Consider the following 26272-nt stretch of genomic DNA (forward strand, 5'->3'; position numbering starts at 1 on the left):
CCAGACAGTATTGAACTCCAGGCAAGCCACTAAAAAAAAAGCTATTTTACAGTATGTGCCATTTCACTAGACAAATCGCTATGCAAAATTTTCAGAACCCATTGATGTGATATAACAATCAATTTTTCTATACTAACAATGCTTTGACTTTCAGGGTGCTCATTGGTTCACCCCTGGAGGGACAACCAGCTCGCAAGACCGGAGATGTGTACAAATGTAAAGCAGATGGTCAATCAAAATGCATGAAGATTGACTTGCCAAGTAAGCTGAACAAGTATTGTTTTCATGTTGGATAAATGATTATCTGACAATTAGTCACTTATGTGTATATTGGTAAATGGCTTATTAAGTTGCATATATATTTATTATTTAACTTAACCGCTTCCATACCGGGCTGTTATACACACATCCCTACCAGGCCTATTCTGGCACTTCTCTCCTACATGTACAAATCATCATTTTTTTGCTAGAAAATTACGCAGAACCCCCCAAACATTATATATGTTTTTTTAGCAGACACCCTAGGGAATAAAACGACGGTCATTGAAACGTTTTATCTTGCACGGTATTTACGCAATCATTTTTCAAACACCTTTTTTTTGGAAAAACATTGTTTCATGAATTAAAAAAATAACAAAACAGTAAAGTTAGCCCAATTTTTTTGTAAAATATGAAAGATGATGTTACACCGAGTAAATAGATACCTAACATGTCACGCTTTAAAATTGCACACACTCATGGAATGGCGCCAAACTTCGGTACTTAAAAATCTCCATAGGCAACGCTTTGAAATTTTTTACAGGTTACCAGTTTAGATTTACAGAGGAGATCTAGTGCTAGAATTGTTGCTGGCACTCTAACGCATGCGGCGATACCTCACATATGTGGTTTAAACGGCGTTTACATATGACGGCGGGACTTGCGTGTGCGTTCGCTTCTGCGCGCGAGCTACTGGGGACAGGGGCGTTAAAAATTTTTTTTTTTTTTTTTTACACTTTTGTTTTTATTTTTTATTATCACTTTTATTCCTATTACAAGGAATGTAAACATCCCTTGTAATAGGAATGTGTGTGACAGGTACTCTTTATGGAGAGATGCGGGGTCAATAAGACCCCACATCTCTCCTCCAGGCTGGAAAGCATGAAATCGGTGAAAAAAAAATCAACGATCTCATGCTTACTGTTGCTTAGCAGCCGCAATTGCGGCTTTGTTTACTTACGGGGACCCGGGCGTGACGTCATCACATCGCGCCCGGGTCCTCCGACGGTCATAGAGATGACTGGTGACCATCTGGTCACCATTCATCTCTATGCTTCCTGCCAGCGCCGGACGATTCGTTCTCCGGGCCCCCGATGGCACGGGAGAGCCCGGAGAAGCACCGGGTGGCGGCGGGAGGGGGGGGATGTCCTCTCCCGCCGCCTGTAAGAACGATCTAGCGGCGGAACTGCCGCTATGATCGTTCTTACGTTGTTCAGAATCGCCGGCACAAGAGAAGGATATCTGAATGATGCCTCTAGCTGCAGGCATCATTCAGATATCCACCCGCAAAGCCCAGGACGTCATATGACGTCCACCCGGATCGTTAGAGGTCCGTTGTGGACGTAATTTTACAATGGACCGGGCGGGAAGTGGTTAAAGGGGTTGTAAAGGTTTGTTTTTTATTTTCTAAATAGGTTCCTTTAAGCTAGTGCATTGTTGGTTCACTTACCTTTTCCTTCAATTTCCCTTCTAAATGTTTTTTTCTCTGTCTGAATTTATCACTTCCCGTTTCTCCTCAGTAAGCTTGCCCCCATCATCTGGCTGGGGGGTTAGTCAGCCAGAACAGCTAACTGAGGAGGAACAGTAAGTGAGAAATTCCGACAAAGGAAAAAAAAAAATTTAGAAGGGAAATCGAAGGAAAAGGTAATTGAACCAACAATGCACTAACTTAGAAGAACCTATTTTGAAAATAAAAAATAAACCTTTACAACCCCTTTAAAGTGGATGTAAACCCCATTCATCGAAGGTGGCCGCGGCGGCCATTGCAACACAGGGGGCAAGTCAAGTGTCTTCTCTTACGATTCCAGGAGGGAGGAATTGCCCCTCCCCCTTGTCCTATGGAGCAGACGCCCATGTCTGAGGCTATTCACTTCACTGGGTATATGTGATGGTCTACATCCACTTTAAGGCTAATGCTTGAAGCATGACTCTTCTTTCTATGTTTAAAAGTATTATTACAACCTTTCACTTACTATTTCTTTTAGAATATACTACCATTGCCAATGTTACAGAGGTGAAAGACAACATGACCATGGGATCAACTTTAGTCACGAATCCTAAAGGTGGATTCATGGTAAGACTAGTTGTGGACTACTGCCTTGTCCTTTATGTTTCAATGTTTTTTATTAGAAAGGATAAAATGGTATAGACATTCAAAAAAAGAAAAAACCATATCTGGTCATTGTACAGTCATAACAGCATATGGAATTCTAATACCGAGGGATCCAATGCCCTAAGTTCCCAGTTGGAATACCAGGAAAACATCAAAGGATAAGCAAATAAAAAACAAAGAAATAAAACAAAATACAAAATCCAATAGAGAATGCATAGATTATCTATGAACAAATATTTCCCTCAGCTTCGAATCATTGACCGACAACGATCGTACAATGTGGATAAGCCAGGAAAGAGGATATCAAAGCCTAAGAAACCCTACATGGGCTTAATCCGGTCATACCAATAAAGATATATCAAGGTAGCCGAGACAGAGAAGTCAAGAAGAGAGAATGGGATAGAAAGGAAAGAGAGAGGGAGAAAGGGGAAAGAAAAAGGGGAGAGGGGGGAGAGGGGGGGGAGCCACGGATCGGCATTTCCAAACCACAGAACTGAAACTTGTAACTAAGTCCCACACACACTGGCGTCATTAGTGAGGTATCGAATCCAAGGATCCCACACCTGATGAAAGAATTTCATTTTATCTTGTGTCAGGGCTGACAGCCTCTCATTTAACATCAGCCAGGATAATTTGCCCTTAAGCTGTTCAAATGGGAGAGCCGCCGACCTCCAATTTCTGGCAATGGTGATTTTAGCCGAAATAAAAATAAATGTTAGTAGTCGTCTGCTGGATTTAGAGGCCTCAACCCCCCCACTCCCCAGCAGCGCCTGCTTCGCCAATTTGGGCAAGTTTATCCGGTTGAGGGAGTAAACAAAATTATACACCCTGATCCAGAACCTCCTGACCTTGGGACACGTCCACCAGATATGATAAATAGTTCCTAGTTGGCCACATCCCCTAAAGCAGTAAGGCGTAGCTCCTGGCACGAAGGTTGCCAGTCTAGCTGGCACCATGTACCAGCGCAGCAAGACCTTAAAGTTGGCCTCTATGATAGAGGTGTTAATGAGAGAACGGGAAGCCAACTCCGCCATTTCACACCAGTCCTCTAGATCAATGGTTTCCTGCAAATCGGTTTCCCACTGGACCATGTAGTTCAATTTGGCTGCTACGTGTGATAATATAGAATATGTAACAGATATGTGGCCTTTAAGCTTGTCGTATTGCCTACATAATTGTTCCATGGACGTAAGGGTAGATAGATCGCCCCTACGAGCCAAAGTCTGTATGAAATGGGTGAGTTGGGTGAACCTGTAACCTTCAGTTGGGGGCATGTGGTATTTGTCGATCATGGCCCCTTTGGTCAGCATACCCCTATGATCGCACAAATCAGCTATCCGCAGAAGGCCTTTATTAGTCCACCAGTTAAATGCTTGAGGGGTGAGACCCGGGGTGAAGGCCTTGTTCAGCAACAATGGTGCCATTGGGGTATGAGGTGACCTAAATTTATGAGTTCTGGAGAGTCTGTCCCATATATCTAAAGATAATGACAAAGTAGGGCATAGGATGGCCGGCCTCTCCTTAGTTGGGAGCCACATAAGGTGGGAGATTGGACTGGGGTGACATGAATGAGATTCCATGGTCATCCAGATAGCTTGTGCCCTCTGGGAATGGAATCTCAACAATTGTGCTACCTGTGCAGCGTAAAAATATTTCAGCAAATCTGGTAACCCGAGTCCACCTTTTCGTTTTGGTGCGTATAGAGTTACCCTGTTCACCCTAGGTCTCTTGTCCCCCCAAATAAACTGTAAGACTCTACGTTGAAACTGCTTAAGGTCATTACTGGGCAATGATATAGGTAATGTGCGGTAAAAGTACAATAATCGAGGTAGAACGTTCATCTTTATCGAGTGTAATCTGCCAAGCCACGATGGGGGGTGCAACTGCCACCTTGCCAAATCGTCCGTCAATCGTTTAAAAAGGCCTGGATAATTTCTTTTGTATAGCTGACTAATGGAGGAGGTCAAGTGTATGCCTAAATAGGGGAGAGCGTCCGGTTCCCATCGAAATTGGAAGCACTGTTCAAGTGTAGCCTGGATATTACTAGGTAACGATAGGTTCAGAGCCCTGGATTTACTGTGGTTGATTTCTAATCCCGAAATGTCAGAGAATGGTTGTAAAATGGCAAGTAAATTGGGGAGGGAGGTGATCGGTGAAGACAAGGTCAGCAATAAATCGTCCGCGAAAAGCAAACATTTATGTTCATAGTCGCAACAGTTGATGCCCCGAATGTCCACACTGGCACGTATTTTGATCGCTAACGGTTCGATCGCCAACGCGAATAGCAACGGTGACAGTGGACAACCCTGTCTCGTACCACGCTTGATCATCAGAGGTTGGGAAGAATATCCCTTAAGCACCAGTGAAGCACTCGGGGAGTCATATAATGTACGAAGGAGATCCAAAAAGCACTGTCCAAAGCCAAAACGTTCTAAAACATTAAACAAATAGTCCCATGAGATGGAATCGAATGCTTTCCGGATATCTAATGATAGCAACATCCCCCTCCTGACTCCTCCATTGTCCCAATCAGATTGGATCGCGGATATAAGATTAATTAACCGACGGGTTTGATCAGAAGCCTGCCTATTAGGGATGAAACCCGCCTGGTCAGGGTGAATATAGCTTTGAATTATTGTATTTAGTCTTTGGGCCAGAATTTTGGTGAGGATCTTTAAGTCTGTATTGATAAGAGAAATCGGGCGGTAGTTGGCACAGTCCCCATGATCCTTCCCCGGTTTTGGAATCATATGTATATAAGCAGCGTTCTCATGGCAGGGGAGTTTATTACCACTTCTTAAGGCGTTAAAATAAGAGCAAAGGTGGGGCGCTAAGACATCTGAGTATTTTCTATAATAGTGGCCCGGGAAGCCATCCGGCCCCGTTGCCTTAGTAGGGTGAGTAGATTTGATTGCGGCTCGGATTTCAGGTTCCGTAAAGGCTCCATCCATCAGGTCCGTATGTGCTGGTGTCAATTTTGGCAACTGCAAGTCGTTGAAGAATGCCTCTTCCTTGGAACGATCCAATGTTTTTGGTGAGTTATATAACTTAGTGTAAAATGTATAAAATTCGCTAATTATTTTCTCGGGGTTTTGGGTCGTATGACCTGTAGATAGTCTCAACTTTGGCAATGTCGGTGAAAATGGCCGGGGGACAAGTTTTCTGGCCAGCATTGTGGTCGGCTTATCCCCCATAGTATAGAACCTATGTTTCGACCAACTTATATGTTTTTCAGCTTGTGTAGTCAAACTGAGGTTGAGTGCCAATCTAGCATTGTCTATTTTATGTCTAATATCAATCTGAGGGTTTTTACGCTGTTCTTCTAGTAGTTCCTCTAAATGTGTTTCCAACTGCTCGATCGTTCGTTCTCTGTTCCGCTTCGCCCTAGCCGCTATTTGAATAAGTTTCCCCCGTATTGTAGCCTTATGAGCAACCCAGGTAATCGCAGGGGATGTGTCCGGTGTCTTATTAATCTTAAAGTACTCTTCTATCTCTTTACCGATTTCCGCGCAGGTTATAGGGTCGTTCAATAAGCTCACATTCAGTCGCCATGGGGAGGGTTTAGATTTAGCCCACAGCCCAGCAGTGAAGATCTGAAGCGGAGAGTGGTCTGACCAGGGGGTTGACAAGATTTTCACTGATTTAATGTAAGGGAGCAAGGGGGTGCGTATCAGGAGATGATCAATCCTGGAATATGTACGATGGGCTTGAGAGAAGTGTGTGAAGTCCCTGGCTGTGGGATTAAATTCCCGCCAGGCATCGATCAGGCCGTGTAAATTAAATAGTCGTGCCACCTTACTGCTCGCTATCGGTGGACGTCTTAAAACAGGCTTAAGAGAGTCGGATTTGTCCATAATTCTGTCCAAAGGAATATTACTATCCCCTCCCAAGATTACTTGGCCCTGAACCTTAGGCAACAATATTCGGAGCATCTTACTAAAAAAGTCAAGCTGTCCTGTGTTAGGGGCGTAATACGAAATAAAGGAGACCTCCTGATCATGAAACCGTCCCACCGCCATAATGTACCTACCACCCTTGTCTTTGATTATAGAGATGGGAGTAAAAGGCGTCCGCTTTGAAAAACAGATGGCTACACCCCCCTTCTTTTCTGGACCCCCTGCTAAGTAAAATTGTGGGTATTTAGCGTTTAAATAGCGGGGAGCTGAGGTTTTAGAAAAATGGGTTTCCTGCAGCAAGAGGACTTCAGCCTTCTGCCTATGGTAATACTGAAAGGCCTTAGTCCTCTTAACTGGGGAATTGAATCCATGGACGTTGTGGCTGATGACAGAATATTCAGCAGTCAAGGCAGTGGCCATCGTGGCAGGGCAGAGCACTCTTACCTCGTGTATATGAAAGCAGGGCTGGATCGCTGGAACAGCGGCGGCTGACCTCCAAGGCTCCCAAGACCAGGATGCGTGGGGAGAGCGTGCCGGGGCTCACATAGAAAAAGGGGAGAACAAGAGGGAATTAGAAAAGGACAGTAAGAAGACAGACAAATTTTAGTAGGCCATAGGCCTAGGCAACCTAACTGAGATTGTTGAAATATACGTTTTTTGTATAAAAGAACCTGGGGGATACCCCCCACCGGAGACAATATCCGGTACATTAAGTGCAAGGGTACTATTCTCGTCCGAGAATAAGTAGTCTCGCAATCAAGTGGCATGTAAGACCACCCCGACTCAAACATGTAAAAAAAAAACTTACTGGAACAGGACAATCAGGGGTAACAAGAACATACGTGTCTGGTGCAACACCGCAAACTGCCCACGGCGACACATATCCCAGATGGGGGCGACACAGAGGCAGGAAGAGTCCCCATCGGTTGTTCCCGCCCCTGCGGCCCCCCCACAGGGGAACAATTAGCCAACTCAACCCCAAACCCCATTCCCAGATTTGGGAAATACAGTTCCGATAGCCTTATTAGAGTCCGGAGGGACAACAAACTATCATCAGGGCAGTTCCTTCCATAGAAATAAAAATTAAAAATCAAAATCAAAAAGTAAAAAGGAAGAAGAAAAGGGACCAGTGGCTTGGCAAAGCCTCAATTACGTAGAGAGCGACAGTGACCCTGCAAGGTCAGGAACTCAAACCGATGTTGGGTCGGATCCAGATGACCCCGTTGTAGAAAGTTCCAAGGGAGGACAAAGGACCGCGAAGGCACTCAGGTGTCGCGTTGAGCTCTCTTGGCCTGAGCACGCCCGCGATCCCTCCATAATGGCGAAAGAGGGCGATCACCTGGGCGCGAAGAAGAAGATGTCTGGGGGTCTTGTGTGATGATTCCAAGTTCAAGCAGCAGGTCCTCCCCCGTTTGAAACGTAGAAAAGGAGTGCGACCGTCCCTTATAGGTGAATGATAGTCTAAACGGGAACGACCATCTATATTTGATCTGCTTGTTCTGTAGTTGTTGGAGCAGTGGGCGAAGGATCCTACGTTTCTGTACTGTGGACGGTGCCAGATCCGTAAAGAGCTGTATGGGAGTACCGAAAAGTGACAAATCTGGTTTATTACGGGCCACAAACATCATTCTCTCTTTGATACGGTAAAAATGCGGTTTAGCAATAACGTCCCGCGGCAATCCATCCATCCTCGGGGCTGTCAATGCTCGGTGGATCCGATCAATTTCCATATGATGGGCGGAAATGTCAGGTATAAGTTCCTTCATTAACTCTCTCATAGCCCCCTCAAGGTCAGTGTGAGTCTCTGGGAGGCCACGAATGCGCAAATTGTACCTTCGCGAGCGATTCTCGAGGTCCTCGATTTTTGTGTATGCCTCATCCAGCCGGTCCTGTAGGTCTGTGAGCATGGTGGTATTCTGATTGACCCGTTTGATTGTACTGTCGACCTTGGTCTCAATCTGATCAAACCGTTCACCCAGACTATGAATATCTTTTTTCAGATCAGTAGTGATCATGGTGCACGCCTTGGATAATTCCTGTTGTAACATGGTGGAAAAGCGAGACAGTAAGATGGCATCAGGGGAATAGTGGGCAAACTGAGGAGGGGGAGACCCCTGGCTATGCTGGCTATGCTGGCTGTGCTGGCTGAACAAGGCCTCAGTCAAATCTGCCATGTTCCTGTCCATCGAGGAGGCTGGGGAGTGGGCCTTGTCATGTCCCTCCGCATACAGTGCTGGAGATAAGGGCTGTAAGTGTGACTCACCCCCATGAATAGAGTCCACATCTCCCGAGGACTGAGATGAATAAGGATCCCTGGGTGTCTCTAGCTGGTCTTGCCTGTCTCCCTTCGGTACTGCTCCACTGGATTTCACCGCTGTGCTGCCACGTGTGTCTGGGCGGCCGGGCGCCATATTGGATTGCAGCCAATGCTTAGGGGAAGACCCCGCTCCTCCCTTGATTCCGGGCTGTCTGTGCTGGCCTTTTCGTGGCTGACCTCGTGCCCGCCGGTTCATCACCGTTCGGGGCTTCAGTGTCGGCGTTCAGACCCCCGTGCCTGCGCTAAATCTAGCTGTAGAGAGTCGGGGTGCCGGGAGCTCAGCTAGAACGCGTCCTTCCCGGAAGTCCCGCGCATGCGCACTTTATATATATCTGCCTTGTCCTTTAAAGTGTGTCAAAACCCAGAATCAAATCAAATCATATATAGATTTATTGGCTATGTTAGTTTCCCTTTTCAGGCTTTTTTCCTTTATATTTAACAGGAGATTCTTAACACTAGGCCATGCGAGTCTCCATGTTGGAGCATACATAGCAATGAATAAATTAGGTATCCAATGTGTCCTTACTGCAGTTCTTGGCAGTTCAGTTCAACTACCAATGTGGCCCGATTATAGCAATAGGTCAATAGTAATATGCGAAAACCGGGCTTAGTGAGCTCCGACACTAAATGGAAGAGTTGGAGCTTTGCCTGCATGAATCAGCCAGGCTATAGCTGGACCAGAGGGTTTGGCTGGCTGCTATATGCATGTGTAGGTCCTCCATACCTACAGAAGTATGGTTTATCTTAATATGACAGCATTCAAGGAGTTTGTTGCTGAGGGAAGAAGATAGAGGCCCACATCCCTAATATTGTACACAAAACTAGAAACAACCTCTAAATGGGACTTTTCAGGCCGCGTACACACGATCAGTCCATCCGATGAGAACGGTCCAAAGGACCGTTGTCATCGGTTAACCGATGAAGCTGACTGATGGTCTGATGCGCCTACACACCATTGGTTAATTAACCGACCGTGTCAGAACGCGGTGACGTAAAACACAACGACGTGCTGAAAAAAACGAAGTTCAATGCTTCCAAGCATGCGTCGACTTGATTCTGAGCATGCACAGGTTTTTAACCGATGCTTTTGCATACTAACGATCGGTTTTGAATGAATGAATGAATGAAAAACTTATAAAGCGCGGCGCATGCGAACTGAATCGCTTCTGGGCGCTAGTTGTTCGTGTCTCATGACATCAAAAGAGCAGAGTTTTGATCCGTCTTCTGAAAGTCAGGTGGTTTTCCTCCAACCGAATGCTGGTTGGTAAAGCGTTCCATAGTCTAGGACCCTGAAAAGCAAACCTTCTTTCTCCTTTGGACTTGTATTTGGTTTTTGGTACCCTGACCAGATTTTGGTCGGTGGATCGCAGAACGCGATTCGAATTGTGAGGTTCTATCTTGTCGCAAAGATATTGCGGAGCCTTCCCATGGATGCACTTATGTGTCAGGCAGAGTGCTTTAAATGCAATTCTGTCTTTTACTGGCAGCCAGTGAAGGGTTCTCAACGAAGGTGAGATTGATTCCCATTTTTTTTTCCCAGTCACCAGTCTGGCGGCCGTATTCTGAACGACTTGCAGACGGGAGATTTGGTACTTTGGGAGTCCGAGGTACAGGGCGTTAGCATAGTCCAGTCTGGAATTCACGATTGTTCCCACCACGACTGCTACGTCTTCTTTGGGGATAAATGGAATAAGTCTGCGTAGTAGGCGCAACAGATGGTGCGCTCCGCTGACTACTGACCCTATTTGTGCGTCCATTGTCATGAAGGTGTCGAAGATGACCCCGAGACTTTTGACTTTGGAGCTAGGGGTGATGATTTGGCCCAGAATGGGCGGGGGTGTCCAGGTTGTTGCCAGTTGACTCTTTCGGCTAGCGTGAAACATAAGGAGTTCTGTTTTTGAACTGTTGAGTTTAAGATAACTCTTAGTCATCCAGTTTTCTATCAAAGAGAGACATTTCTCTAAACTGAGATGATGATCCTTTTTGTTTCAGATGCGAAAATACAGTTGCGTATCGTCTGCATAAAAGTGATAGAGTAGTTCTTGGCTACTGATAATATCAAAGAGAGGGCGAAGATAGATGTTGAAAAGCACCGGTGACAGGGGGGATCCTTGGGGGACTCCACATGACACCGTGCGCTTTTCCGACGTGAAACAACCCAATTTAACTGTTTGTGAACGGTTTTCAAGAAAGGAAGTAAACCATGGTAAATCACCTTCTGCGACTTCTGCTACCTTGGCTAGTCGCATCAGTAACAGTTTGTGGTCTACTGTGTCAAAGGCTGCACTTAGGTCCAGCAGAACCAGGAGACAAGATTCTCCTTCGTCTGCGGCCTCGAGGGCATCGTCCCATATTTTGAGTAAGGCCGTTTCTGTCCCGTGTCCGGGACGGAAGCCTGATTGTAATGGATCCAGTAGATTGTGGGTATCTAGATGCTGTTGCAGCTGTTGTACCACTACTTTCTCCATTATCTTGGAGAGAACATTTAGGCCTGTTATGGGACGGCGGTGAGTTGGGTCCTTGGGATCCAGGTTAGGGTTTTTCAAGATGGGCTGGATTGTGCCCTCTTTCAACAGGGATGGCACTGTGCCTTCCTTAAATGACTGGTTTATAAGCTGTGTGATGGGTGGTGCCAGGATGTCGGCACATTCCTTCAGCAGTTTGGTGGGGATGATATCATTGGGCGATGTGCTGTTCCGCAAAGCACCAATGATATTTTTTGTGGTATCGATGGAGATCGGTTCCAGAGTGAACTTTGTTGATTGTAGAGCGTTTCTGTGGGTGTTTTGTGGTTGATTGACGGTGGGGTTGAGGGGGGTATTGTTTTGCATGATGCTTTCCCGGATTCTTTCAATTTTGTTGATGAAGAAATCCGATAGTTCATTGCAGAACTCTTGGGTGTCTGAGTTGGGGACTTCAAGACATCCTGGATTCATGGTCTGGGTGACCATCTTGAAGAGTTCGCGGGGGCGGTTTAGGGCGCTGTTAATCGCCATAGAAAAATGATGTTTCTTGGCTTTGAAGATTTCTTTATGATATCGTGTTGTTATTGCCTTGTAGATGATGAGGTTATCCTCTGCAGGACTTCTTTTCCAGGCGGCTTCCGCCCTTCTGCGCTCTTGCTTCAGAAGCGACAGCTGGTTGTTGAACCAGCCGCACTTTCTTTTTCGGATGCAGGCTTTGCGTTTCGGTGCTACTAAATCGGCTGACTGTAGCAGGGCTGCGTTTATGGCATACAGTGTATCTGCGGCTGTTTGATGTGGATGGATTGTTTTGATTCTGTTTCCCAAGGTAGATTTGAAGAGTTCCGAATGGAGCTTCTTCTGAGATCTAGCCCAGTGTATTGTCACCGGCTTGGGTGCTTTTATCACTGGGGGAATTTTGGAGATTATGAAATTAATTGCATGGTGGTCTGTCCATGGCAATGGTTCATTTTCTAAAATGCTTATTTTCAGATTTTGTCTGAAAATTAGGTAGAGTGTGTGACCTGAAGCATGTGTTGGCCCGCATATAAGTTGCTGTAGCCCTAATCCCTCCAGGTGATCAATGCAGGCGTCCGCAATGGGATCCTGTGCGGAGTTGGCCCACAGATTAAAGTCCCCGAGCAGCAAAAGGTGTTTGCTGTTAAGGGTATAAGTGGATATAAACTCCGTTAATGATGGCAAAAACTGCGATTTTGGCCCAGGTGGCCTATAGCAGAGGAGAATGTGAACAGTCTCCTGGGGGGAAGTTTGAAGTTGAAGAGTAAGGGTTTCCATGAATGGAAGAGGATTTTGAAGGGCTGGCTTAGTGATTGTAATGCGATTCTTGTGGATCACCGCCAGGCCTCCTCCTCTTTGCCCTATTCTGTTTTCCGTTATAATGCGATAGTTTTCTGGCACCAATTCTCCGAGAATGGTGTTGCAGTCGTCTGAGAGCCAGCTTTCTGTAATAAAGAGGCAGTCTAGATCGTTTTGTAGTAAGAAATCGTGGATTTCTAATCGGTGTTTTACTGACGATCTTGTGTTGATCAAAGCACATGATATGTGCTCGAGCTGGGTTAAATAGTTAAAATTTTTGATTGTCGATCGTCGATCGAATCTCAAAAGTTGCTCTATTTTTAAGGCCTTTTTGGTGACGGCTGGTAATGCTGTTGCGAATTGTCTCAGACCCCGAATAGAGTCCGCAGAGTATTGCAGATTAGCCATTGTCGCCAGTCACATTGTCGTCAGTCTTTCCTAATTGCGGCAGCCGCGAATGAGGCCTGGTCTGGCGCGGATGCGGGAAGAGCCGCGAGACGCCGGATGTGATGGGTGGAAGACTGTCCAAGTGAGCCGTCACTCGTTGAGTCTTCTCACCCCGATTGGTCCAGAGGAAGGCAAAAAACCCCAGGCGTGCTGTGCCAATCTGCAGCGATCGGGGGAAAAAATTCCTTCCTGACCCCTTAACGGCGATCGGTGCAACCCTGGATCAATTGGCTAGGGGGGTGTGGTGGACCCTGCCTGGCTGCACTATCCCTGGGGAGAGCCGACTCGTTTGAGAGCGTCCTGCTCTCACTATCCCTGGGGTGAGCAGACTAAGATGAGAGCGTCTGCTGCACCGCTGAATCTATATAGCAAGAGTTCCAACTTTATTAGCTGCAAGCTTGTTCTGGATCAGTGATTGAAAAAAAATAATGAAGACTCCTGTCTTACCTCCTGTTTCAAACTCCTGGTTTTTAACTCGCACTTTTGATCAAAGAATGCACTTCTGATCAGAGAGTCCACATGTGAAGCCACCATCAACTGGGAGCCAGCTCCTCTGGGAGCTTTTACAGCCACTTTATACTCACCTGTGAAGACCTGTGAACAAATACACACCTGTGAACAATTAAACCCTCCCCTTAATTAGCAGAAAGGAAAAGAAAAAAAAGCTGTTTAAAAAGTGTCAGAGAAAAAGACACCTATTGGTTAGGCGTCCATCGGTTACATTTTAAAGCAAGTTCTCTTTTTTTTGACCGAAGGTTAACTGACCGATGGGGCCCACACACGATCGGTTTGGACCGATGAAACGGTCCTTCAGTCCGTTTTCATCGGTTTTGACCGATCGTGTGTACGCGGCCTAAGGGGATCCAAAACTTCAGTAATACATAAAAAATATATTTTATTAAAAAAAAAATTTAAAACATATTCCATACATAAAGTTTAAAACTCAGATGAAGTTTACATGACAGATAGCTGTTTTGATCAGTCAACACCCAAGTTTGATGGCCAGCCAGCATTGTCTCCATCAAACTTGAGTGTTGACTGATCAAAACAGTAATCTGTCATGTAAACTGCGTCTTTAGCTACATGAATGAGAGCTTGTTATAAAGTGCTTTCACTGCTTCCTTAGGATATGAAAATATTTTATTGTGCATAGTTATGGCACAGGTTTACTTTCGTACCAATTCTTTGATTTCATAGAATATTAATATTTACAATTAATCTAAAGCCTGAAGTTTTTTTGTCATTTTTGATATAGTGATTCGAGCTTAGAACCCTGTCAGGTATTTACTGCTGTCTGTGTCCCCTCTAGAGAAGTTCCTTCCCTTTCTTTATCCTATTGACCATAGTGATGGGAAATACAACATTTTGAGTTTATCACCAAGAAAGGAATAAGACCACATTTACATGGGCGGACAAGTGTGGCCTCTGGGGTGAATGAGTAGATTAGATTCTAATGGGGAGTTTGTATATGGCCATAGCAAAGAGTGCAGCTTATCCAAAGGTAGCATTTAGTTGCCTCTAAATGCAGAAAAATATCTGCTCCCAGCTGCCCATATGAATGTAAACTAAAGAAGAAAATATTACAATGGAGACACTTGTTCTAGTGACAACTGTTTGAGAAGGCATTTCTCTCACCTCACACTGGAGAGATTTCCTTTCATTTCCTGTTGGGTGTACAGGACTGATGGTGAAGGAAAATCCTCCAATGGGACATAGAAGGCAAAATAAAAAAAAGCTAAGAGAGTTTTAACGATTTCCTACTGTTTCCAAAATAAAAAAAATGGTGCTTTAGAAATACTTTATTAAAGTGGAAGTTCAGGAAAAACCTAATTAACTTGAAACCTTCTCACTGCCACATTCTAAATCTAATCTATCTAGCCCTGTAAAGCAAAACTGAGGCCTCGTACACACGACCGAGTTTCTTCGCAAAAACCATCAAGAAACTTGCTGGGTTTTTTTTTTTGTCGAGGAAACCGGTCGTGTGTACACGACCGGTTTCCCGTCCGAGGATCCCGTCGAGTCAAAAAGAGAGCATGTCTTCTTTTTCCTCAACGGGAATGGAGAAACTTGCCTTGTCGAGTTCCTCAACAGCCTAACAGGGAACTTGATGAGGAAAACGTGTGTTTCGCCCGTCGAGTTCCTCGGTCGTGTGTACGAGGCCTTACTGTACTTACCTATTCTACAGCCTTTCCGCTCCGGTCCCAGCATCAGTTGTTAGTGGCGGCTTCAGTGTGGAGGTGGGTGCAGGAGAGGCAGCTGACAACAGAAGCCCCATAGTATGTCTATGGGTGATGTCACTTTCCAGCCGATTTACAGCTGTTGTCGGTCCTCTCCTACACACAGCTTCCGCCGCTGGAAGCCGGACAGGATCGGCTGAAGAATAGGTAAGTACAGTGAGTTTTGCTTTACAGGGTTAGATAGATTAAATTTAGAATGTGGCAGTGAGAAGGTTTAAGCCTCATACACACGACCGAGGAACTCGACGGGGCGAAACACATCGTTTTCCTCGTCGAGTTCCTTGTTAGGCTGTCGAGGAACTCAACAAGGCAAGTTTCTCCATTCCCGTCGAGGAAAAAGAAGACATGCTCTCTTTTTGGCTCGAAGGGATCCTCGACAGTTTCCTCGTCGAAAAATGTACACACGACCGGTTTCCTCGGCAAAAAAAAAATCCCAGTTTCTTGCTGGTTTTTGCCGAGAAACTCGGTCGTGTGTACGAGGCTTCAGAGTTCGTTTTTGCCTGGACTTACACTTTGATTGTATAACTGACAGTAGGGCATATTTATTTTTGTAAAATATTAAGCCATTTTCTCTGTTCTCAAAGGCCTGTGGACCACTCTATGCATACAGGTGTGGAAGCATGCACTACACAACTGGAATTTGTTCAAATGTCAGCTCTAAATTTGAAGTTTTAAACTCAATTGCCCCTGGAGTTCAAGGTACAGTACACTCATGGCATAATCATTTGGGTTACTTTTTTTGTGAACTGGGAGAACTAGCTTCCTACCTAGAAGTTAATTGCCTGAGGGCAGGTTGTCTTAAAGTAAACCTTTTTCTCTGCCAACGTTTACAGAAACTGCTGTCAGGTATCTACTAGTCAGCTAAAAACACTGGTGCATAATCATACTCAAAACTCCTGCTCCAATTTGTCCCCAGAGATTTAATTATTCTCCTAATGGGTGCCAATATTATGGGGGGGATTTACAAAAACTGGAGCAGAAAAAATCTGGAGTGGCTTTGCATGGCAACCAATCAGCTTCTACCGTTCATTTTCAAAGCTTTAGACCCCTTTCACACTGAGGAGTTTTTCAGGCGGTACAGCGCTAAAAATAGCGCTGCTATACCGCCTAAAAAACTCCTGCCCAGCCTTCTTAATGTGAAAGCCTGAGGGCTTTCACACTGGGGTGATGCGCTGGCAGGAGAGAAAAAAATCTCCTATGTATATCGGTCCTTCACCGCTCCTTCCCATTTAAAACAATGGGAAACCGCGGTAATACTGCCCGCAATGCGCCTCTGCAGAGGCGCATTGCGGGCGGCATTAACCCTTTATTGACCGCTAGCGGGGGTTAATACCGCAGGGCTTGAATCTTCTATGGTGACATCTATTTTATAAGTAATTAAAAGGTAAGGTCTCTTACCTTCCAGGCTTAGTGTTACAGAAGTTGCAAGAATGTACGGCCAAGGTTTCTGGCTGTGCCTCCCTGCAGCTATTGTAAACATGTGCATGTGAATCGCAATCCACTTGCTCCATTACCCAAAATGTATAATGAATGAAATATCCAGCAGCAAAATGAGCCCTCACCTTGCAATAAGCAGAGTCCTATAACCACAGCTGATAAATAGGAATGCAAACAAAAACACAATAACGGTCCAATTTGTTCCAGCAGGGGAAAAAAAAAATCCCTCCTGGACCCCAGAAAGCAATCAGATATTCCCTGGATCAACAATCTCCTGTGATATTACCTATAAATAATAATATCCCGTTATATTTTGTGCATTTTGGAAAGCAACCAGCCCTTTTTTAAAACTATCTACTGAGCTGGCCAGAACCAGTTCTTCACGGAATCCACATTTCTGCAAGCCCTTACTATGAAGAAGCCTTTCTGTGTGTAGATGTTAAATCTCTTTTTCTCCAGACATAAAGAGTGCCACCTTATCCTTTCTTATGACCCTAAAATGAATAACTCAACACCAAGTTCACTATCTGGACCCCTTATGTATTTGTACATGTTGATCATATCCCCCCTTAATCCCCTCTTTTCAAGAGTGAATAAATTCAGTTCCTCTAATCTTTCCTCATAGCTGAGCTCCTCCATGCCTCTTATCAGGTTGGTTGCCCTTCTCTGCACTTTCTCCAGTTCCCCAATATCCTTTTTGTGAACTGGTGCCCAAAACTGAACTGCATACAGGCATACCCCACTTTTAAGTACACAATGGGGTTTATTTACCAAAGCTGGAAAGCGCAAAATCAGGCTCACTTCTGCATACCGGTAGAAACCAATGAGCTTCCAGGTTTTATTACCAAAGCTTAATTGAACAAGCTGGGGTTAGAAGCTCATTAGTTTCTATGCAGAAGTGAGCCTGATTTTGTGCTTTTTAGCAAATAAACCCCATTGCATACTTAAAAGTGGAGTATGCCTGTATTCCAGATGAGCTCTTACTAATGATTCAAACAGGGGCATAATTAGACCTTTCTCCCTCTGGAGTCTATACCTCCTATAATACAATAACGTATTATTCTTGCTTTATAAACTGCATGTAGAAGTTGGATGAAGCTGGGAACTCAAGTTAAGAGATTTGTTAACTGGAATTTCCATGAGATAGCAAGCTGAAGTGTGATACAATCTACTGGCATCAACCTTAAAGAAACATTGAGTGGACTTTGCCTGTAATAATTCTCTATGTATTAAATATGATGTAACATACCCTAAATTTATTTACAGAATGTACAACCCAGCTGGATCTGGTGATAGTTCTTGATGGATCTAATAGTGTTTTTCCTTGGCACAGTGTGAACACATTTTTAATAAAACTTTTGAGCGGAATGGACATTTCTCCAACACAAACTCAAGTAAATATGCTTTATTATATGTGTGGATAAAAATATGTCAAATATGCATTATAATTGTGAAAAGTATGGCATGTTTGGTAGTTGTCCATGATGTTTAGAAAACATTACATGATGACAACCTCCATCAAACAAAAGGTTGACTGACTTAGTTCCAAACCTTAAACCATCCCTTTATTGTTTTCCCGGGCAGTGAAGCGATCAGCTACAGACCTGCCATTTACATGTAATATGATAAGACTCCACAAAAACAATGTTGAGCTGAAAATAAATGCTGGACAGTTGAATGTCTTTCTAATATATTACACTAGGGGCTCCAATGTTGATATTTTCCATCTCAGTATCCCTCAGCCTTCCTCCCCACACTTTCCTACCTTGAAGTCTGCATACTGGGCATCAAAAATGCCACTGTTAGGCCTCGTACACACGATAGGTTAACCAGAGGACAACGGTCTGAAGGACCATTTTCATCGGTCAAAACCGATCGTGTGTGGGCCCCATAGGTTATTTAACCATAGGTTAAAAAAAAGCCAACTTGCTTTAAAATGAACCTATGGATTGGTAACCGATAGGTCAAAACCAATCATTAGTAGGCACGACCATCGGTTAAAAACCCATGCATGCTCAGAATCAAGTCGACGCATGCTTGGAAGCATTGAACTTCGTTTTTTTCAGCACGTCGTTGTGTTTTACGTCACTGCGTTCTGACACGATCGGTTCTTTAACCTATGGTGTGTAGGCGTGACAGACCATCAGTCAGCTTCATCGGTTAACCTATGACAACGGTCCTTCAGACCGTTGTCCTCTGGTTAACCTATTGTGTGTACGAGGCTTTAAGGGCAATTTGTTATGCCTTTAAATACCCCTCTATGTTAGTCTAGGTGTTCTTGCACTCATAGGTGTTCACAGGCATTTAAAGCCAGGAGCGTTTAGAGGCAGAGAAAAAAAACATCACTTGCATGCTCAGGATAGGAGTGTCTTTGCTGCAAAAAAGCCCACCACCCCCCAGTGTGTATAAACACGTACAACTGCACTTAAGCACTAGCGTGTTTACCGATTGAGCCTTCATTGATTCATTCCAATGGCCAGAATAAAAGATGCATCGAAATGTGCCCAGTCCATTCTGAACCAGACGAATTTTGATCCACCTGTGGCCAGCTTGAGACTCTTAATCCAATGACCAGATGTTACAAAGAGATATACTATTACCTTGCACTGTACATCTTAAATTGATTTGAAAGAAGACAATGAATTATATAAGCAATTTAAAGCTCTTGACATACTATCAGTGAAGTAAAACAATAAAAATTATGCAAAAATACAGCATGATCCTGTTGGGGTAAACAGGGATTGCTAGTTACTTGTTTAAGCATCTGACCACTATCCAACTGGACTAAGGCCCTATATGGTTACTGTTTAGTAAAATGATCATTTGAAGCCTACCCAGGCACACTGTTGAACACAAAGTATGACTAAGAAACTGTTGTATTGTTATGACTCTTATTTGTGCTTTATTGTGTATCTTTGAAAAATACAAAAAAAAAAACATTTGAAAAAAAAAAAAAAAATTATGCAAAATAACATTTACCTTACTGATAACATAACAGGTTGAGTTGTGATGGTAATTTCTTGGTCTTACAGTGTTAAAAGCAACAGCACTATATTCAGGGCCGTCTTTAATTTTGATTGGACCCTGGGCAACATTTTTCTCCACCTGCTCTGAGGCCTTGTACACACAACCGAGTATCTCGTCGGGCGAAACACATCATTTTCCTCGTCAAGTTCCTTGTTAGGCTTGTCGAGGAACTCGACAAGCTTGCTTTGCGTACACACAGTCAAGACAAAATCTCCTTGTTCTCAAACGCGGTGACTACAACACATAGGATGGCAGGGGAAGTTCGATTCCACTTGCACAACTCTTGGGGCTGGTTTTGCTAATCTCATGTGTTTGCTTGTTAAGTAAAAGTTTGGTAAGAGACAATTTGCACTTTTCAGTCTGTTACAGCTTTAAAAATGTGTTCTCTCCATTACAAATGCTACTTTTACTCCCGTCTCATACTTTATTCTGAGCAAGCGCGGGTTCCTTAGCATACACATGCTCGAGTTTCTCCTCAGAAACCAGCCCGACGAGGAACTCGACGAGCCAATTTGACTCCCATCGATGAAAAAGAGAACTTGCTCTCTTTTTGGCTCGACGAGTTCCTCGACAGTTTCCTCGATGAAAAATGTACACACGACCAGTTTCCTCAGCAAAAAAACTCTCCCACCAAGTTTCTTGATGGATTCTGCCGAGGAAACTGGTCGCGTGTACGAGGCCTGAGACATACAATAAATATCAGCTAGACTTAAAATCAGTTTACTGTATCAGATCAGGCAGTGATTGTGATTGGTTGCCAGAGGTTACAGCATATCATTATCACTTACTGACTGGTTGCTAGAGGCTGCAGCACACATTACGGCTCACTGATTAGTTGCCAGAGGTTACAGCACATGATTTCTTCTTGTTGATTGGTTGCTAGAGATTACTGTACAGTAATACTGCTCACTGATTGGTTGTTAGAGGTTACAGCACATCATCTCTTCACTGCAGAGGGGCATGACATACATATGAATGCTGCCTTTATTTACATATGAATGCGGCCAGCCTCAGCTATTTACATATTAATGCTTCCGCTATTTACATAGGAATGCTCCCCTTATTTACATAGGAATGATGGTTATTTACATGTAAACACAGGGTCTGCAGGTGAGTCATCTGTACACAACAATAGGGCAGAGCTGGACATCATTAGTAGCAGCACTTCACACTGAGATATCAGGACACATCACAGGACTAAAACTTGGGGGACATGGGAATTTAAACTGGGATAGTTGGCAAGTGTGAGGCAGCTGCTTTGGGCCCCACAACAATTACAGGGCCCAGGGCAGCTTCCCCTTTTGCCCTGCCTTAAAGACAGCCATGACTATATTATTATTCTCACAGCAGCTCTACTCCAATCATTCATGTAGAACAACCCTTTCAGTTTAAAATGGTGATTAAACTCACCACCATCCATCTAAAGACCAAGCAAAGTTTTGAGATCAATGTTTCTTAATAAGGGAATTTTTAACTGTGTGTTTCATTTTTAAGGTCGGCATTGTTCAGTATGGAGAACGTGTGGCTCATGAGTTCAATTTGAACACACACTCTTCCACAAAGAGTGCACTGGATGCAGCCAGAAAGATAACACAACTAAGAGGCAATATGACCCTCACGGCTCTTGGTATTGAAAAAGCAAGGTATGTACAGAAAAACAATCTATTCTTCATTTTCTGAGAAAGTATAGAGGTTGACTTTCTAAAGATCTAAAAGCCGACAATACTGTGTTTGAGTCCAACAGTAGCAGTGTAGCATGAATGTACAGGATCCTGGTGCTAGTTGTAATCTTAATCTCATACACTTAAATTTGCAACTTACTTTCAACGTCCCAAGCTGCCTATAAGCCCCAGTATACCTCTCCAGGTCCCTCATACCTGTCTGTACTTTCTCTGGATCCAACACCTCCACTCATCTAACCATTGTTCCACCTACTGCATCTGCATATCTACCGACTGCATCCCACATACACACGCCATATATAACCCACCCTATCATACACAAATTAAAGCCAATATCCCCCTTACCCTTCAGCCACATCCATCTATAAAGGCAAATCTTAACACCCTACTACGTCTCACAACTTCAAATTTTCATACTCCGCATAACTATCTACCAATATCAACATATTCGAAATCCACAGTAAATCCACTTTTAAAATTGTAAGGAAGTTTTCCAGATCCCTAAAGCAATTAGAAAAGGTGGGTGGTTGTAGCTAGAGAACTACAGCTTATGTACCCTTGTAAGCTTTGATCAGACAAGTCATTGCAGTAATTTCATTAATTTGCCTGTTAAAATCACACATTTAGTCTCAGGTTGTAAAGAGAGAGAAATTGCAATACTGCAATAACAATAATGCAATATCTTAAGAAATTAAAGGCTCACTGCAATACAACAATACATGGGATGTCATTGCAAGTTCTGTGTAGATTATTGGGAAAACAAGTAAATCAATTCTAAATGCAGATAATGAGATTTCTGAGGGGCTGAAAATTAGATTAGCAATTAATTTTATAGCAATAAAGCTTTCTGGCCCTCACTGTCTGTACGTAATGCCTTTTATGTTTTAATTCCTATCTTTTCCAAAGTCTTTAGGTTATTCCTTTTCCTGTTTACCTCTTTTTGGGGTTGGGTGGTGTTCACTGATGCAGAACTGACTGCATCAGTACATTATAAATTAGGTGCACTGTAGTGACACTGCCGACTGTAGTGAAGGCTAGCCCACGATTCCCTGCATTGACACCAGGATATGGCAATGAGTATCCTTTAACCTGGAGGACATCTTTAGGCCAGGCCTTTTCCTTGGGTTGTGCGATCCTCACTGATGCAGAGCAGAGGACCAACATGATATCAGCATCAATGAATGAGCGGAGCCATAGTGACACTTCCATTGCTGTCTAAAACCCCACACCCATGGAAACAATGGAGACATTCTGGGCACGGTTTGTGAAATATACCTCCAGAAATATTGTTTCCTGCTTGTGTGATTGCCTCACTGCCTTTTCCTAAAAGTGTGCACAAACCTTAAAGTTACATTAAAGGCACTATGGTTTATTTTTGGTTAGATGCTTTTAAATGCTTAACCTTGCATACAGGGTAGCAGAGTCTGCAGGATTTCCTAAAACGAAGACTGATCTGGTGATGATAATGAAAGGAGACCACTTAGCTGACTATTTTTAGTGCTGGTGAGATCTACACCGGTATCTCCAGAATGGAGGCAGAATAATCAATCTTCAACCCCTTTGTTTTAATGAAAAAGAGAAATCACAGCAGAAAGTCTCCTCACCTGATCCAAAGCCAGGGGTGCTGGAAATGCATGGAGTGATGCAAAATAAAGGAAAAACATTCTGGACAGCGCACTCCAAAAATAAATTGCTTTTATTTTAAAATCAAAAAACACACAAAAAGCATGCCACAGCAGACGGAGTAAAAAGTTGACGCGTTTCACACCAAACTTTAGTGCTTATTCATGAATAAGCACTAAAGTTTGGCGTTAAAACGCGTCAGTTTTTACCCCGCCTGCTGTGGCATGCTTTTTGTGTGTTTTTTAATTTTAAAATAAAAGCAATTTATTTTTAGAGTGCGGCTGTCCAGAACGTGTTTCCTTCATTTTGCACCCTTTGTTTTAAATGTTTGCAATGCAAGTAGGGCACCTTTATATTTTTTCTTTAGGAGTAACTATACTCTGCATAACCCCTAACAAAAACAATAACCCCTAACACTTGTGGCTGACTTACAATAAAAAAAAAATTACTAGACCAATGAGTTTAGTGTTGTCTTGCTTTAAGTTCTCCCTTCGCCCTTCTTCTCCAGTATCACTGAGAATCTTTGCCAGTTCTACAGCACCTGGAAGAAACTCCACAGCATGTGTTCCCATGCATGACATGTCGCAACCGGTTTCTGGAGTGGCAATGTCACACATCCCAGGAGGCAGTTTGCGGAATGTCGCTCATGCGCACACACGTTACAGGGTTCCACGGCATGCCCATGCATCAGGAGTAGGGGGTGTGATGTCAATCTGGCCTAGGTTGGAATTTAGCAAATAAGAGAGAAAAAATAACAATTAACAGCTTTCCGACCGCCGCACGTCGGCAGAATGGCAAGGGCAGGCAAATGGGCGTACCTGTACGTCCCTTTGAATTTGCCCCCTAGCGGGTACGCGCGCTGTGTGCCTCGGGAATGTGCCCGCGGGTCCTGCAAACTCGATGTTCACCAGCAGCCCACGATTGTGGTGAGGAGAGGCAGAACTGGGAGATGCCTATGTAAACAAGGCTTTTCGCTGTTATGCCTAGTGACATGACATCTACTGCTCCCTGTCATCGGGAGCAGTGATGTCATGTCAGTGGTAGCCCATCCCCCGCACAGTTAGAATCACTCCCTAGGACACACTTAACCCATTGATCGCCCCCTAGTGTTTAACCCCTTCCCTGCCAGTGTCATTTATACAGTATTCAGTGGCTATTTATAGCACTGATCGCTGTATAAATGACAATGGTCCCAAAATAGTGTCAAAAATGTCCGATGTGTCCGCCATAATGTCACAGTCCCAATAAAAATCGATGATCGCCGCCATTACTAGTAAATGAAAATTATTAATAAAAATGCCATAAATCTATCCACTATTATGTAGACGCTATAACTTTTGCACAAACCAATATACGCTTATTGCGATTTTTTTACCAAAAATATGTAGAAGAATACATATCGACCTAAACTGAGGAAAAAAATAGTTTTTTTATATATTTATTATAGCAAAAAGTAAAACATATTGCTTTTTTTTCAAAATTGGTGCTACTTTTTTCTTTATAGCGCAAAAAATAAAAACTGCATAGGTCACCAAATACCACCAAAAGAAAGCTCTATTTGTGAAAAAAAAAGGACGTCAATTTTGTTTGGGTAAAACGTCGCACGACCGTGCAATTGTCAGCTAAAACGACGCAGTGCAGAATTGCAAAAAATGCTCTGGTCAGGAATAGGGTAAATTCTTCCAGGGCTGAAGTAGTTAAAGAAAAACGTTTTTACTTTTTAAATATTTTTTTTATTATAAGAGGGAGGGTGGAGAAGGCAGGAGGGAGGACCTTGTGAAAACAAGTTCCGCTTTAAGAAAACCAAAGTTTCATTGTAAGTAAGTGTCTGGCAGCACTTCAATACAAATAAAACCTATGACGTTGTTCTCCATTCTATGTAAATTCAGTGGAACCAATTTTAAAATAATATATGTATTATGAGAACTGTTGTATTTAACATGAAATATTTGACTTCTTTGAAGGCATAGAGAGAAATATTTTACAGCAGACGCTGCCCTACATTCAGTGGTTTTGATGTAAAACCAACTGCTACTCAATAAATTATTGAGATAAAGTAACAACTTACTAAGGACATTGGACAGATAGTGCTAATCCCTCTTGCAATTGGCTGTATATAGATTGGGCAGATTTTGGCCCAGTTTGTGTTTTTTGCTTCCACATAAATGGTGACGAGTCTAAGGCCGCGTACAGACGATTGGTACATCCGATGAGAATGGTCTGACCGTTTTCATTGGTTCAAACCGATCATGTGTGGGCCCCATCAGTTAGTTAACCTTCGGTCAAAAAAATAGGAACTTTAAAATTTAACCGATGGACGCCTAACCGATAGGTCAAAACTGATCGTTAGTACGCACGACCATCGGTTAAAAATCCACGCATGCTCAGAATCAAGTTGACGCATGCTTGGAAGCATTGAACTTCGTTTTTTTCAGCACGTCGTTGTGTTTTACGTCACCGCGTTCTGACTCGATCGGTTATTTAACCTATGGTGTGTAGGCACATCAGACCATCAGTCAGCTTCATCGGTTAACCGATGACAACGGTCCTTACATACAGACGGTCGAAATTCCATACAGACGAACGGAATTTCCGATAGGAGTTTTCTGTTGGAAATTCCACTCGTGTGTACAAGGAATTAATCATTCCCAGGTTACATACCTTAAACCCCAATATCTTAGCATGACAAGCTAGAGTACCTCTTCATTATCTTCAGCAGATGGGGATAGTCAGTGCTTTCTCCTGCATGCTCACAATAAAACATGTGCGTGTCCATGCAGTTTTTTACTGTGAGCACAAGCTGCACGCCCCCAAGGGGTGTGTCATTGACAACTGAGCTCAAGGGAAGTGGGTTGAATTCTGCTGGGTGTCATTCAATCTGAAAGAGGACCCATGCTGGGTGTTGGAGCAGGACAGTGCTGTATTGTGGGGAGGGTGTGCTGCATGTTGCTGACTTATTTTTGCCAGGGAATGAAGTGGCCAAAAGAAAAAAAAAAGTGGCGTTGTACATGAAGAAATACTAAATTCTCCAACACTGAGCATTGTGCATGGAATATGGTTGTTGAACAATAGCCCTTTATATTTCGGAGCATGGCCCTAAAGACAAAAAATATTACTTGGCACCAATTTGTAAATTCAGTGAATACTGTTCCTAATCACTCTAACTGCATTGAAGGTCATATATCCACTTGAACTTCGTTTTTCAGATGGACACAAAAAGACTAAAACTAAAAGAGACACAAAGTAAACTAAATATAGCGTAGTGGATCTTTTAACGACTCCGAGCACATAGCCGAATATGGAAACTTAGCCGTTCCTGCTGAATTATGATGTGTGCTATATGGCTTGTCATCCTGGAATGCTAAGACAGCTAATTGAATTCAACTAAGGCTTCATGGAATGACTGATTCCAGACAGATGCATGGCGTATTTAACTTCTTAAACAATATACAGTAT

At 43.5% G+C, this 26272-nt stretch overlaps 1 protein-coding gene across 1 annotated transcript in view; it reads left to right on the forward strand.

The window, feature by feature from the left end:
- ITGA1 (integrin subunit alpha 1) overlaps window positions 1-26272 on the forward strand; it is a 209916-nt gene that overhangs the window by 79373 nt on the left and 104271 nt on the right. Inside the window, exons 3-7 of the mRNA XM_040339304.1 lie at window positions 155-261; window positions 2244-2332; window positions 15632-15746; window positions 17751-17878; window positions 21006-21154. Coding sequence (XP_040195238.1) covers window positions 155-261; window positions 2244-2332; window positions 15632-15746; window positions 17751-17878; window positions 21006-21154 — 588 coding nt within the window. The remainder of the gene's footprint in view (window positions 1-154; window positions 262-2243; window positions 2333-15631; window positions 15747-17750; window positions 17879-21005; window positions 21155-26272) is intronic.

Source organism: Rana temporaria, chromosome 1 (genome assembly GCF_905171775.1).
Source record: "Rana temporaria chromosome 1, aRanTem1.1, whole genome shotgun sequence".
Classification (NCBI taxonomy): Eukaryota; Metazoa; Chordata; class Amphibia; order Anura; family Ranidae; genus Rana; species Rana temporaria.